General features: G+C 48.3%; 1 protein-coding gene across 1 annotated transcript; it reads right to left on the bottom strand.

Annotated features, from left to right (window-relative positions):
• Window positions 1–1,525: 1,525 nt before the first annotated feature.
• Window positions 1,526–6,859, bottom strand: C5H1orf216 (chromosome 5 C1orf216 homolog). Its single transcript, XM_045151222.1, has 2 exons — window positions 6,706–6,859; window positions 1,526–3,621 (listed from the first exon to the last, which is right to left on the bottom strand). Exon 2 carries the CDS (start codon window positions 3,612–3,614, stop codon window positions 2,925–2,927), a length of 690 nt encoding a protein of 229 aa, XP_045007157.1. The 5' UTR covers window positions 3,615–3,621; window positions 6,706–6,859; the 3' UTR covers window positions 1,526–2,924.
• Between the last annotated feature and the right edge of the window lie 8,345 nt (window positions 6,860–15,204).

Below are 15,204 nucleotides of genomic sequence, written 5' to 3'. Positions count from 1 at the left end.
ACCATGCCTGCCAAGTAATTTTTTTTCTTTCTTTTTCTTTCAGTGCTGGGGCCTTGTACATGCTAGGTAGAAATATACCACTCACCTACACCCTTAAGCATCTAATTATTTTCATCTTTTTTATTGAGAAGTTTAATACCAGAACATACTATAATTTGATTATCCTGTTCTCATCCTGTTATGTTTTGTTCCTTCTCTCCCCCCACACACTCCACTGGGGACCAGCATCTTAATTTTTGAGAAATGAATGAATCATCAAACTAAAGCCGACAGTGTAAATTGGCATCAACAGATATTTGAAGTCATGTACATTACTGTATATCAGGGTTGGGGACACAGCTCAGTTGAGGACTTGCCTCACATGTGTTCTGGGTTTGATCCAAAGCACCATAAAATATTAGTAATAAAAAAATGAATGGCTGCAGAGCAGACACAGTGCTGTTCAACTTTTGGTCTCATTTGTGAAAAGCTGAGCAATTTATTCTGGGCTACACTACATACGAATCACCAAATGACTGATTCGCCCTCTGTGATCCGCGGTGTACTGAGCAGCTTCCTGGGGCTTTCGCTGTCTTTCTTGGAGGTAGGAGGGGCAGGATCACGCAGTATCCTGCTCTTCATTTGCATTTTTGGTGCCAAAATGTAAATACAATTTTCTAAGTTACTTTCTTGTGATAACTACAAGATGAATATTTTATTTTATTTATTCATTTATTTATTGGTTTTTCAAGATAGGGTCTTACTCTAGCCCAGGCTGACCTGGAATTCACTGTGTATTTTCAAACAAAACAAACAAAAAGTTTAAATATATTAAACAAAAGCATGTCCATATCAAGACCACCTAAAGACCCTCAGTGGGTCTTATGCAGAGCAATGCTGATTCCAGAGTTCAGTGAGTGTGTATATGGTACTTCTCCTCACAATCCATTCAGGTCCCAGTGTGACTTGGTTTTTCTGTTGTTGTTTTTTTATTCTTATTTTTTTATTTGAGAGAGAAAAAGTGGGCACACCAGGGCATCTAGACACTGCAAATGAACTCCAGATACAAGTGCCGCCTTGTGCATCTGGCTTATGTGGGTCCTGGGGAATCAAACCTGGGCCTTTTGGCTTTGCAGGCAAGTGCCTTAACTACTAAGCCATCTCTTCAGCTCTCCCAGTGTGACTTGGAACAAAGACAATCTCTTATGGTGCTCTTGGGGAAGAAGACAATGTCCTCAGTCAGACTGGAAGTCCCCAAGACTGTCAGGCAAAGAAGTCTGAAGTCTTTCTCCCCTGACTTCCAGTCCTTGCCTTCAATCCCACCTCGAGCTCAAAAGCGGAACTCAGACTATGTGGTAGAAGCCGTCAGGCAATGGGAAGAACAGAAACACACACTCAAAAAATTTAACTCTGCCTCAGTTTATTCATCCTGGGTTGGTTCAGAGGCCAGGTTCATAGTCAACATGCAGGAGGTACAGCCAGTCCCCAGGACCCACATTTAACCCCCACTCCCTAGATCTTTCACCCACCCACCCACCCCACCCATCAGGAACGGAACTCTTTAGAGACAGAAAGGAAGAGCCCCACATTTTGTAGATACTAAAAGGGAGGATGAACAAGATCCCAGGAGCTTCAAGACACTGCCACTGCCTCTGAGCTCTGGCTCCTGCCGACAGTCTTGGTCTAAGAGAAAGGGACCAAAAGAACTAGACACCCAGTGTTGCTGAAGGCAGAGAGGCACAGCAAGCAAGAGGTCCAGAGAAGAAAGTGAGGATTCCCCCAACAGCCTTGGTGTATTTGGCCTATTACTTGCAAGCTCACAAGCACACACTTCCCTTCCTTAGAAGCGTAGGCTACTATGGGTTGAACCTGTCTTCACAGCAGAGGTTTGGTTTGTTTGAGAACTCCATTCTATTCTTCACAGGGTTCCACCATTGCCATCTCTCCCATCCCCACCTTCCATGGGGCCAAAGCAGAGTTCAGGAAGACAATTCCTTCTCTCCTTCCTTACCTTCACTCCCACCCCTGCCATGGTCACCAACTGCATGCCAGCCCCCTCCCTGACACCACCAACTACCCTGACAAAACTGTAGCAAAAACTGCCAAGACAAGCCAGAGCAGCCAAGAAGCCTCATAACGGGCTGGGGATGTAGCTCAGTGGTAGAACACTTGCCTTACATGCACAAGGCTCTGGGTTCAATCCCCAGCACCTCAGTCAAACAAAACACACGTGCGCACGCGCATGCACGCGCACACACACACACACACACACACGCACGCACGCACACACATCTTACAGAAAGGCCAACATCAGGACAGCAGCCATAGCGAAGCAAAGTCTGGGTTAAGCAATGGGCAGGAAGGATGAGAGGAAGCGTTGAGTCCCAGAAGAAAGGGTCAGCCATAGCCCTCAGAGAAGTGGCTAGGCCAGGAAGCAGTGAGACCCAATGAAGAAAAGGGCTGGGGTAGACCTTGGGGAACACAGGATGAGTGGAGGCACTGCAAATGCAACTGAATGTATATTTGCACGCACCTGCTCATCAATCACTCTGCAAACACACCCGTTCCTAACAGACGCTTTCATGCCTGTGCTTGCACACGCAAGCCTGAACACACAAAAGTTCATTCACACGTAACACAAGCCTGTATACTAAACTGACACATATGTACACATATCTTCTGAATGGACATCCTCCCTCGGGCACATACACACGTTCCTATTCACACATGCATACAAAAACATACCCTTACATACATACATGGCACATTTAAGCTCACTCACACACATACACCTCCCTACAGGTTAGTGCACACACACTCACCAATGCTTATCCACTCATGCCAACACATAATCATGTAATTACTTGTGCACAATCACACACGTGCCTGGAAATACACACACACACACACACACACACTCCTGCACACTTCTGGTAGGTACAGGCTTAGCCCTGGTCCTGGGCCCTGGAAGGTGCTGCCCTCTGCTGGAGACAACGGATAAGCTCCTTCCGGTTGTCCAGGATGGTGTCAAAGCTCTCCTGCAGCCTGGACTGCTGGTCTACCAACTGGTGCTTCAGGGCCCGGATCCACTGAAGCAGTGCCAAGCGACGGTACATCACCAAGTGCACGTGATGTTTCTCCTTCTCCAGCTCCTTGTAGCGCTCCTGAGCCTGCAGCTGCTGCACAGCCTGAGCCACGCAGGGCAGAAGGGGATCTGGGGTACCAGGACCTCCCGGATTCTCGGAGGAAGACTCTGGACTGCTGCTAAGGCTGTCGATGCTCAAGGAGCTGCTAGCATAGCCGATGTCCTCCAGAGGGGAGCAGACACTGCGGGCGCCACCCAACTTTTCAGGCTCAGCACCAGGGATCTCTGCTCCCTCTGGGGGGCTGCGGACTCGCCCCTCAGGGAACCCAGTGCCTCGGAAGGCCTGGTTATCAGAGGGTAACTCGGAGGAGTTCCTCATCAGGATGGGTTCCACTTTGCCTGGCATCCCATGCCAATTCTCGTTGGCATCCTTGGCATTCTCCACGAAGTTGGAATTGCTGTCTGGTTGCAGTTCGGGCTGACATACTCCAGGAGGCAGGCTCCCCACAAACTGGGCCCCCTCAGCCAGCCCTGGCTGGACGGCAAACATCTGGTGTCTGAAATAAAGCAGAAGGAGTCACAGAGGACAGAATGTGGTGGCCTGAAGCTGTGGGAACACCGACCTGAGTAACCTTGTCCCTCATGGTCCCCCTGCCCTTAGTTCTTCCTGTCTCCTGCATAGGGTTTGCTCCCCTCGGCCCTTTGAGGCAGGCTGAGTCTTCCTTTCACATGTTTCTCCCTAGATGACCTCATTCTCTGACGCAGCTTCAGGAACCATCACATGCTGGTGACACTTGGGTCTGCCTCCAGCCCAAATGCAGCTGCTATTCAACCTGGCAAGCCACCAATACTAGCTCCTAAGAGCCTACACGTCCAAATAGCTCTCCTCTTTGGTGTCCTCGGCAAGATGGCTCCACTATCTATTCAGTCCCTCTAGCCACAAGCCCAGGAGCACAATGGACTACTTACTTCCCTTCCCTGGGCCATCTCACTGGTCACCACATTCTGACAAGTCTTCCTCTACACTGTCACTTGGCTCCAGCTATTCTTTTTTTTTTTTTTTTTCAAGGTCGGGTCTCACTCTAGCCCAGGCTGACCTGGAATTCACTATGTAGTCTCAGGGTGGCCTTGAACTCAAAGTAATCCTCCTACCTCTGCCTCCCGAGTGCTGGGATTAAAGGCATGCACCACTACCCCGGCTCCTCAAGCCATTCTTATCTGGATGGCTGTCAAGACCTTTTTACAGATCTGCTGCCAAATAAAAATATAAGTTTAGGGCTGGAGAAATGGCTTAGCGGTTGAGACATTTGCCTGCAAAGCCAAAGGACCTTGGTCCGATTCCCCAGGACCCACGTAAGCCATATGCACAAGGTGGCACATGCATTTGCAGTGGCTGGAGGCCCTGGCACCTCTCTCTCTGCCTCTTTTTCTCTTGCTTTTTCAAGAAAATAAATAAAATAATAAAATAATTTAGCTGGGTGTGGTGGCACATGCCTTTAATCCCAGCACTCGGGAGGCAGAGGTCAGAGGATCACTGTGAGTTTGAGGCAATCCTGAGACTACACAGTGAATTCTAAGTCAGTCTGGGCTAGAGCAAGACCCTACCTTGAAAAATAAATAAATTTAGCCAGGCATGGTGACACACGCTCTTAATCCCAGTACTCAGGAGGCTAAAATAGAAGGCTTTCTGTGAGGTCACAAGGCCAGCTTAGGCTACAGAATGAGTTCAAGGCCAGTCTGGGCTCCATGGCAAGACCCCATTTCCAAAAAAACAATCCTACCTCCAAAATGTGTAAATTTGACTTGGCATAGCTCTGAGTGCCATTCCCAAAGTCCTGTTAAACCTCTACAGATGCTATCATGATCTGAACCTGTGCGCCCCTTGGTACCTGTCTGTTACCACTCTGCCCCTTCCATCACACCAAACTTCTCAGAGACCCTAAAACATACCATCATTCTTTCACCCTATTCCTTAAGCCGACAATATCCCATTTCTCCCCTCCCTCTAAGCTCCTTTTCCACTCAGCAAATTCCTTTCTGCTTCAAAACTTAGCTCTAGGGCTGGAGAGATGGCTCAGCAGCATTTAAGGTGCTTGCCTGCAAAGCCTAAAGGACTCAAGTTTGATGCCCCAGTACCCACATAAAGCTAGATGCACAAGGTGGAACATGTGTCCAGAGTTAGTTTGCAGTGACTAGAGGCCCTAGTGTACCCATTCTCTGCCTCTCCCTCGTTGCTTACAGATAAATAAATAAATAAATAAGTAATATATTTTTTAAAAACACTGGAGGGATGGTTTAGCCGTTGAGGCACTTGCCTGCAAAGCCAAAGGACCCAGGTTCGTTTCCCCAGGACCCACGTAAGCCAGATGCACAAGATGGCTCATTTGTCTGGAGTTTACAGTAGCTGGAGGCCCTGGCATGCCAATTCTCTTTCTCAAATAAATAAACAAATATACAATATTAAGAAGTAAAAAATATATATATTTAAAAAAAAAAAACTCAGCTTGGCCAGGTGTGGTGGCACACGCCTTTAATCCCAGCACTGGGGAGGCAGAGGTAGGAAGATTGCCGTGAGTTCGAGGCCACCCTGAGACTACATAGTGAATTCCAGGTCAGCCTGAGCTAGAGTGAGACCCTACCTCGTGGGAGGGGGGATCTCAGCTTTAATATACCCAGCTCTCAGAAGTCTTCATGATCGTGGCCCCTTTGCCTTGATATGCACCTACCACATAGACTCCCTCTGGCTCCCCACTGCCCTGAACACACACTGTCTCATCCATTCCTATCCTTGGCATACGTTGTTGCTACGCCTGTTCAACTGGGATTGTTTGTGATAGCTGGATTTTGTGAGTATTTGTAATCTGGCTCCCTGACCAGACTTGGAACTTCCTTATATATTCATGGGAGCCAGCATGGAACCTCAGCATTAGCATGTGTCAGCATACACCCGTTGACAGAGTGAGTGGGAGAGGGGCCTGCGGTGGGGTTTCTGTATTCACCAACACAGAGCCAGCAGCAGGAGGATACTGCAGAAGATCCAGGGCTGGAGGAGCTGGCCTGTGCCCTAAGGAGCCCCCCTGTCCCATGCACACACACTGCCCAGCCTGTCTTCCAAGCTTGCCCTTTCCTTCCCAATGCTCCTGGAACAGCATACTGTCCCCCTGCTAGCTCCACCCTGAGGCCCTCATAACCTTCTCTAATAACCAGCGTCCACCAATATGCCGCTTTGAATTGACAAGAGGTTTCTTCTGGCCATCTTGGCAGGACTGGAAGAACTAGGGATCACTGAGGAAGGGACCTTATGAAGAGAAGCAGTCACTGAGGAGGCCGAGACGCTGCCCACACCCAGCCGTGGGCCTAAGCCCTGGGGAGGGAGTGGTGTTGGAACAGATGCTTACAGCCGGTCAACGTTTACCCTCCCCTCAAATGTTGATTTTCCTAATCTGGCCTGGGGCACAAAAGAGGATGGGCTGGGGTGGCGCTCAAGGATCCCGGTGATCAAGATCGCCCCCACCCCACAGATAAGGAGAGGGGGAGTGTGGGATGGGGACGGGGACTTTCTTCCCAAGCCTTGCAGGAGGAGACCAGAGAAAAGCCCCTCTCCCGCCGCTGGGCCCCAAGCCCTCTCCATCTGGACTCACGGCCTGGAGACGCCCGCCCGCTCCCGGCGGCGGGGCTGACTCGGGATCCTGCGGGCCCGGCTCCCCGGGATCTCGTCTCCGCAGTGTGGGGGTCCCTCGGCCTGGGCGTCCTGACCACGCGTGCCGACGTGGGCGGGTGGACGCGCGGTCCCCGCACGGCGCTCCCAGCTGCCCCGGGTCCGGGCCGCAGAGCCCGGCGGGCGGCGTCTGCGCGGCGGGGCGGGGCGGGGCGGGGCTGCCTGGGCCACGTGGGCCGGTTCGGTTCTGCCAGCGCGAGGGGGCCCCGACCCCAGCTCCCCGGCTGGACCCCAGGCTGCCAGGTCCTGCATCTCCCAGCTGCCCTGGCTGGCGCCCTCCCCGCGGCTCGCCTCGCTGCAGACATGGCGGCGGCGCTGAGCTGAGCATCTGATCTCGCCACCGCTTCCCCGCTTCAAACCCTGCCGCGGCTTCCCCGCGGCCCAGCCCCGGAGGTCCTCGAGGGCCTCTCTCCCCCGCCTTTCCCGCCTCTCCGCAGCCGGGCCTTGGGCTCCTTTCCTGCTTAAAGTCTTCCCCACCCCCTCTCGATGAACACATTCTTTCCTATCTGCCCTGCCAGCAACCTTCTCTGACTCCTAGACTCAATCAGTGCCCTCTCTCTTCCTTTCATCAGGGCATGTTTGTTCCTTTTCTTTATAGCATTGATCTCAGCGTGGGAGTACGTACTTGTGATGTGCTTATTTGATTAATATTCACCTAGTGAGAGCTGCATTTGGTTTTGTTTTTCGAAGTAGGCTCTCGCTGCAGCTCAGGCTGACCTGGAATTCACTGTGTAGTCTCAGGTTGGCCTCGAACTCCTCCTACCTCTGCCTCCCAAGTGCTGGGATTAAAGGCATGCGCCACCCTGCCAGGCAAAAATAAGTTTTAAAAATCTCATCAATGGGGCTGGAGAGATGGCTTAGCAGTTAAGCGCTTGCCTGTGAAGCCTAAGGACCCCGGTTCAAGGCTCAATTCCCCACGATCCACATTAGCCGGAGGCACATGCATCTGGAGTTCGTTTGCAGTGGCTGGAGGCCCTGGCACACCCATTCCCTCCTCTCTCTCTCTCTCTCTCTCTCTCTCTCTCTCTCTCGTTCTCAAGTAACCAAATAAAAATTTAAAAAATCTCATCAAGGGCTGGAGAGTTGGCTTAGCTATCTTAGGTTAAGGTGCTTGCCTGCAAAGCCAAAAGACCCAGGTTCGATTCTCCAGGACCCATGTAAACCAGATGTACAAAGTGACACATGCAGCTGGAATTTGTTTGCAGTGGCTAAAGGCCCTGACACTCCCATTCTCTCTCTCTTTCTCTCTCTCTGCCTCTTTCACTCTCTGTCTATGAAATAAAAAATCATATCAAGCCAGGCATGGCAACGCAATCCTTTAATCCCAGCACTTGGGAGGCAGAGGTAGGAGGATTGCCTGAGCGCCTAGGACTGCCCTGCCAAGGGACATAAGTCAGGGTGAGGTAGAAGCAAAGGGTACTGACACTTGGAAGCGAGATGCAAGACATGAATGCTCACGTCCCAGCCCTTTCCCTGAGGGGTTCTAGTTTTGACATGTTCCGGTGAAGCTTACGTTTTGCTAAGCCTACCTTACGTGGAATTTCTCTGACAACTAAAAGAATACGTAGCACAGTGTGATCCTGGGTCTTGGCCCACTGCTGTGCCACTGTTTCCTCCTCTGGAGGGAGGAGGGATGCCGTGAGACTTAGGAATCCAAGGAGACAAAAGTTTGAATCAGTAAACTCAGAAAATTACAAGATCCCCAAGCCCCTCCTCCCCCAAGAATATGAGAGCAGAAAGCAATTGCTGGGGGAGAAGAGACTGTCTTGGGTGGAGCTGACTGTAAATGGGGCAAGGGAGCCCTAGGGATGGATGCATCCTGCATGAAGTGTCACCCATGCTGGGTTGGGCTTTTCCGTGGTGTAGCTGCTTTTGAGTCCGCGAGTTCCTGTAAGTAACCCCACCTCCATGCATGCGCCTGTAAGTATCTCCAGTAGACCATTGGTTCATCAGGCTAGACTTGTAGGATTGTTTCTTTGGTCAGTGTCTTAAAGGGGAAACAGCTGTTGGTCCAGGTCCCCCCCCACCCCCAGGAGGGAAAACAATCACACAGCTGCTCAACCCTCATTAAATGGTAGCAGCTTCATTTCTGCTTGGTAACCATTATCAGTGTGACCCCACCCTGCCCCCCTCTTTTATTCCTCTAGTGCCAGAAGGGGCCTGCAATGCAAAGGAATAGGCTCTGTGTTCCCTGGCTAGAAACAGTCCTTCCTTCCTAGGTGCCGAAATCTCCTGACATGCAGAGCCTCCAGAGTCAGAGACAGAAAGCAAACTCTTAAAGTCCTCAGGTGCAATCATATACATTCCCATGCATTGCACTCTTTTTCTTTTTCTTGTCTATATTTTAGCTACAAAACACGAAGAGTTAAATAGTAAAGCCAGGTACATTGGGACATGCCTGTAGGCCTCTTATTCAAGAGGCTGAGGCTGGAAGATTGCTTGAACCCAAGGAGGCTGGGCATGATGGCACATGCCTTTAATCCCAGCACTTGAGAAGCAGAGGTAGGAGGATCACTGTGAGTTCAAGGCCAGCCTGAGACTACAGAGTGAATTCCAGGTCAGCCTGGGCTAGAGTGAAACCCTACTTCAAAAAGCAAAAAAAAAAAAAAAAGAAAAAGAAAAAGAAAGAAAGAAAAATTGGAGAGATTGCTTAGTGGTTAAGATGCTTGCATCTGAAGCCTAAGGACCCAGGTTCAATTCCCTAGTATGCACATAAGGGCCAATTGCACAAAATAGCACATGTATCTAGAGTTCATTTGCAGTGGCTGAAGGCCCTGGCACAGCCATTCACTCTCTATCTACACTCCTCTCTCTCTAATAAATAAATAATAAAAAGTGTCTTTTGCTGTACAAAAGCTTTTGTATAAAAAGGTCCAAGGAATTAAAGGTCAGCCTAAGCAATATAGTATAGTATGACCTGTTTCGAAAGAAAGAAAAAGAAGAAAGATACATTCATTCTGATTGTTGATTTAAAACCTAGATTAGGGCTGGAAGGATGGCTTAGTGGTTAAGGCATTTGCCTGCAAAGCCAAAGGACCCAGGTTCGATTCCCCAGGACTCATGTAAGCCAGATGCACAGGGGCACATGCATCTGGAGTTCGTTTGCAGTGGCTGGAGGCCCTGGCACGCCCATTCTCTCTCTCTCTCCCCCCTCTTTCTCTGTCAAATAAATAAAATAAAATATTTTAGAGCCTAGATTGTACACTGCAGGGTCGTACCCCAACCTGGTACCGCTTGCTGATCAGCGCCATTATTCTCACTTTCAAATCAGATGATAACAGATAAATCAGGTGGATTCCAGGGGCACCAAACTGTGGCCTCTCAATCAACGGCAAGATACTGCAACACTGGATAAGTGATGCTCAGTGCTCAGGAGTGGCCACACCATCATTTTCAGAGGACTGAGAGTGTGGAGAAAAGGCCCAGGATGATGAGGGTGTCCATGTCTGCATAAAGATAGAGAGCAGATGTGGGGATGCCTGCCACTCACTCACCAAAGGCTCCTCCAGTCAAGACACTGGGGAACCCATCACCCCAAATGGTGGGCTATCGATGACTACCCGCCCCCTCATACATTCCAGAGATTTAATTGACAGCATAGCAATCATCATGTAACCAGGGCTAGGCTCATAAAGACCCAGCAGTAAACAGTAAGAATATTGGGAAACAGGGAGCTGGAGAAATAGCTTAGCTGTTAAGGCGTTTGACTACAAAGACAAAGAACCAAGATTCAATTCCCCAGGACCCACGTTAGCCAGATGCACAAGGTGGCACATGCGTCTGGAGTTCGTTTGCAGTGGCTGGAGGCTCTGGAGTGTGTTCTCTCTCTCTCTCTCTTGCACACTTTCTCAAATAAATAAGTAAATAAATAAAAATTTAAAAATATGTTAAGGAATATTGGGAAACAGATGATGGAGCCAAAAGAAGTTAGACATGAGGAAACAGATCCAGACCCCAGGGGCATCAGACAAGGAGAAAAGGGAAGATGAGGCCTAAGTGAGGTCAGGGGAAGAGATTGAGTAAAGGAAAGGTGGAGGGAGTGCTAATAAAAACCTAAGAGGAGAGCTGGAGACATGGCTTAGCGGTTAAGCGCTTGCCTGTGAAGCCTAAGGACCCAGGTTCAAGGCTTGAATTCCCCGGGACCCACATTAGCCAGATGCACAAGGGGGTGCATGGTGCTGGAGTTTGTTTGCAGTGGCTGTGTGCCCTGGTGTGCCCAATCTCTGACTCTCTCTATCTGCCTCTTTCTCTGTGTGTGTGTCGCTCTCAAATAAATAAATAAAAATAAAATAAAATAAATTTTTTTAATCTAAGAGGATATAAATAAGCCATATGGAAACCTACTTTTTTGGGCAATGGAACACTCAGAAGCCATAGATTGTTGCTAGAAAATTTTCACTGCCAGGGATGGGATACCTTCAGTAAGTTGTTGGTCAGGGAGGTCCCTGATGCCCCCAAAACATTACAGGCCATTGCTGAGGCCCTTGGAGTCCCACCAGGAACAGATGGTAAGACCCTATTGCTGAAGACTCCACATACTTGGGCTGCAAGGTCACTGAGAAACCCTGCTGGAGCTGAGCTGAAAACCTCCTCCATGTAGACCAGCTGACAGAAAGCTAGAAAAAGCTATGTTGCATGCAGTTCAATGGGAGAGAGAGAGAAATCAATGAAGTTACTCAACAGTGGACATTGCAAACCTTAAATCTGGCCAGCCAGGCCAAACGAACCAATGGGCACAATAGGGGCACATCTGTTATGGGGAAAACCAACTGCTCTCTAATTGGACTAGAGGCCTGCTCCATGGGAGGGAATACATCCCTGATACTGAAAACTTAAAACGGGGGTAGTCATGAGCCCTAGGGATGTACTGTCTACTGCTGTCTGGCTAAATGTATATACTATGCTCATCAAACTGCCCAGTAAGCACTTCTCTTTATGTTCATACCCATATATTAAGGCTATTCTCACTTTTGGTTAGAGAATCTTCTCTTTTCAGATGGCAGTGACCTTGGGATGACTCAGAAGGCACCATGGTGCTGAGAAGTGACAGGAGTGCTCAGCACACCTTCCAAGGCTCAGAGTCCATTGCGAAAGAGGTGATGGAAAGAATGTAAGAGCTAAAGGAAGGGTAGGACTCCTTACAACGTGTTCATCCAGACTCAAAATGGCCTGGACATCCATGACCTCACAGTGCCTGATACTACCTACACAAGACCATCATAATAGTAGGAAAAGATGATGACATCAAAATAAAAGACAGACTGATTGAGAAGAGGAGGGGATATGATGGAGAGTGGAGTTTCAAAGGGAAAAGTAGGGGGAGAGAGAAAATTACCATGGTATATTGTCTACAATTATGGAAGTTGTCAATAAAACAAATTTTTTTTTTTTTTGGTTTTTTGAGGTAGGGTCTCACTCTAGCCCAGGCTGACCTGGAATTCACTATGGAGTCTCAGGGTGGCCTCGAACTCACGGCAATCCTCCTACCTCTGCCTCCCAAGTGCTGGGATTAAAGGCGTGCGCCACCACGCCCGGCTAAAACAAATTTTTAAAAGGGGAGATGAGAGGAATTCTCTAGGAAATAGCACAAGGATGGGAGCTTCTAGTAGGTGAATAATTTATTTCTCACCTCCAAGCGAATAAGAAAGAGGAGTGTGGTGACTCACGCCTTTAGTTCCAGCACTCAGGAGGCTGAGGTAGAAGGACTGCAGTGAGTTTGGGACCAGCCTTATGCTCCAGAGTGAGTTCCAGGTGAGACCCTGCCTTTAAAAGATTATTTTTGGGGCTGGAGAGATGGCTTAGCAGTTAAGCGCTTGTCTGTGAAGCCTCTGTGTCTGTCACTCTCAAATTAAAAAAAAAATTAAAATTAAAAAAGATTATTTTTGGCTGTAGAAATGGTTCAATGGTCAAGGCACCTACTGGCAGAGCCTATTGACCCAAGTTTGATTCCCCAGTACTCACATAAGACCAGATGCACAAAGTGACCCATGCATCTGGAGTCTGTTTACAGCAGCTGGAGGTCCTGTAGTGCCCATTCTCTCCGTTTGTCTGTCTGTCTGTCTCTCTCTCTTTTTAATTTATTAATTTATTTATTTGAGACAGAGTGAGAATGGGCACACCAGGGCCTCCATCCACTGTAAACTAACTCCAGACGCATGTGCCACCTTGTGCATCTGGCTTACATGGGACCTGGAGAATCGAACCTGGGTCCTTAGGCTTTGCAGGCATGTACCTTAACCACTAAGATTTCTCTCCAGCCCACATCTGTCTCTCTTCTATCTCTCTCTGTTTGCAAGTAAATTTAAAAAAAAAAATTAGGGCTGGAGAGATTTCTCAGTGGGTAAGGCATTTGCATGTGAAGCCAAAGGACCCAGGTTCAATTACCTAGGACTCATGTAAGCCAGATGCACTAGGAGGCACATGCATCTAGAGTTAATTTACAATAGCTGAAGGCACTGGTGTGCCCATTCTCTTCCCCACCCTCAAATAAATAAAATAAATAAATATTTAAAAATTTTTAAAAATATTTTGCTGAGCATGGTAGTGCACACCTTTAATCACATCACTTGGGAGGTAGGAGGATTGCTATGAGTTCGAGGCCACCCTGAGATGACATAGTGAATACCAGGTCATCCTGAGCTAGAATGAGACCCTACTTCAAAAAACCAATATATATGTGTGTATGTGTGTGTGTGTATTATTTTAATAATTTAAAAAAATTTTTTTAATTTATTTATTTGAGAGCAACAGACACAGAGAGAAAGACAGATAGAGGGAGAGAGAGAGAATGGGCACGCCAGGGCTTCCAGCCTCTGCAAACGAACTCCAGATGCGTGCGCGCCCTTGTACATCTGGCTAACGTGGGACCTGGGGAACCGAGCCTCGAACCGGGGTCCTCAGGCTTCACAGGCAAGCACTTAACCGCTAAGCCATCTCTCCAGCCCTTAACAATTTTTTAAGTGGGGTAGGACTGGAGAGATGGTTTAGCCATTAAGGTGCTTGCCTATGAAGCCTAAGAACCCGGTTCTATTCACCAGTACCCATGGAAGCTAGAGGCATAAGGAGGCACATGTGTCTGGAGTTTGTTTGCAGTGGCTGGAGACTCTGGAGCGCCCATTCTGTCTCTGTATCTGCCTCTTCTTCCTCTCTCTGTCTCTCTCCCTCTCTCCTTTTCTCTCTCTCAAGTAAATAAATAAATAGGGATGGAGAGATGGCTTAGCAGTTAAAGCACTTGCCTGTGAAGTCTAAGGACCCAAGTTTGATTTCCAAGTACCCACGTAAAACAGATACACAAGGTGTCACATGTGTCTGGAGTTTGCAGTGGCTGGAGACCCTAGCATGCCCATTTTCTATCTGCCTCTCTCTCTCTCTCTCTCAAGTAAATAAATAAATAAAATATTTTTTTTTAAATTTTATTTATTTATTTATTTGAGAGCGACAGACACAGAGAGAAAGACAGATAGAGGGAGAGAGAGAATGGGCGCGCCAGGGCTTCCAGCCTCTGCAAACGAACTCCAGACGCGTGCGCCCCCTTGTGCATCTGGCTAACGTGGGACCTGGGGAACCAAGCCTCGAACCGGGGTCCTTAAGCTTCACAGGCAAGCGCTTAACTGCTAAGCCATCTCTCCAGCCCAAATAAAATATTTTTAAAGTGGGGTGGGTAGATAAGAGATAGTTTACCTGGTGCCAAATAAGAGTGACCATGAGGCTGGGCATGGTGATGCACACCTTTAATCTTAACACTTAGGAGACTGAAGTAGGAGGATCACTGTGAGTTCAAGGCCAGCCTGAGACTACATAGTGAATTCTAGGTCAGTCTGGGCTACAGCCAGACCCTACCTCGAAAAACCAAACTAACTAACTAAATAAGTAAAGTGACCATGGCCTGGGCACACAGGTACCATGTTCCAGTGAGGTACCAGTGAAGTGGTTTGTTTTTGTTTTTGTTTTTCAAGGTAAGATTTCACTCTAGCTCAGGCTGACCCAGTTTCTCAGGGTGGCCTCAAACTCATGGCGATCCTCCTACCTTTACCTCCCGAGTACTGGGATTAAAGGCGTGCACCACCATGCCCGGTTTTCATAATTACAAAACAAAGATAGTCATAAATCAATAAACTTTTCTTCTTTCCTTTTCTTTCTTTCTTTTTTTTTTTCCTGCCACTTAGACTGTGTTCTCTCCCTTCAGCTCCTCAAAAGGAAAGCATACATTGTTGTATATCAGGTAGAAATTCCTGTAGTGCTTTTGGAACCTAACAAATCAATTATTTCAACCTTTTAAAAAAATATTTTATTATTTACTTGACAGAGAAAGAGGGTGGGGGAGAGAGAGAGAAAGAATGAGCACACCAAGGCCTCCAGCCATTGCAAACAAACTCTAGATGTGTGCGCCCCCTTGTGCATCTGGCTAACATGGGTTCTGGGG

This window comes from Jaculus jaculus, chromosome 5 (assembly GCF_020740685.1).
Source record: "Jaculus jaculus isolate mJacJac1 chromosome 5, mJacJac1.mat.Y.cur, whole genome shotgun sequence".
NCBI classification, from domain to species: Eukaryota; Metazoa; Chordata; class Mammalia; order Rodentia; family Dipodidae; genus Jaculus; species Jaculus jaculus.
Note: the sequence above shows the minus strand (reverse complement) of the source record. Positions and strands in the feature narration are given on the sequence as shown.

Coding starts and splice junctions, on each gene's coding strand:
- C5H1orf216 (XM_045151222.1), bottom strand. CDS start 3,614: ATGTTTGCCGTCCAGCCAGGGCTGGCTGAGGGGGCCCAGTTTGTGGGG.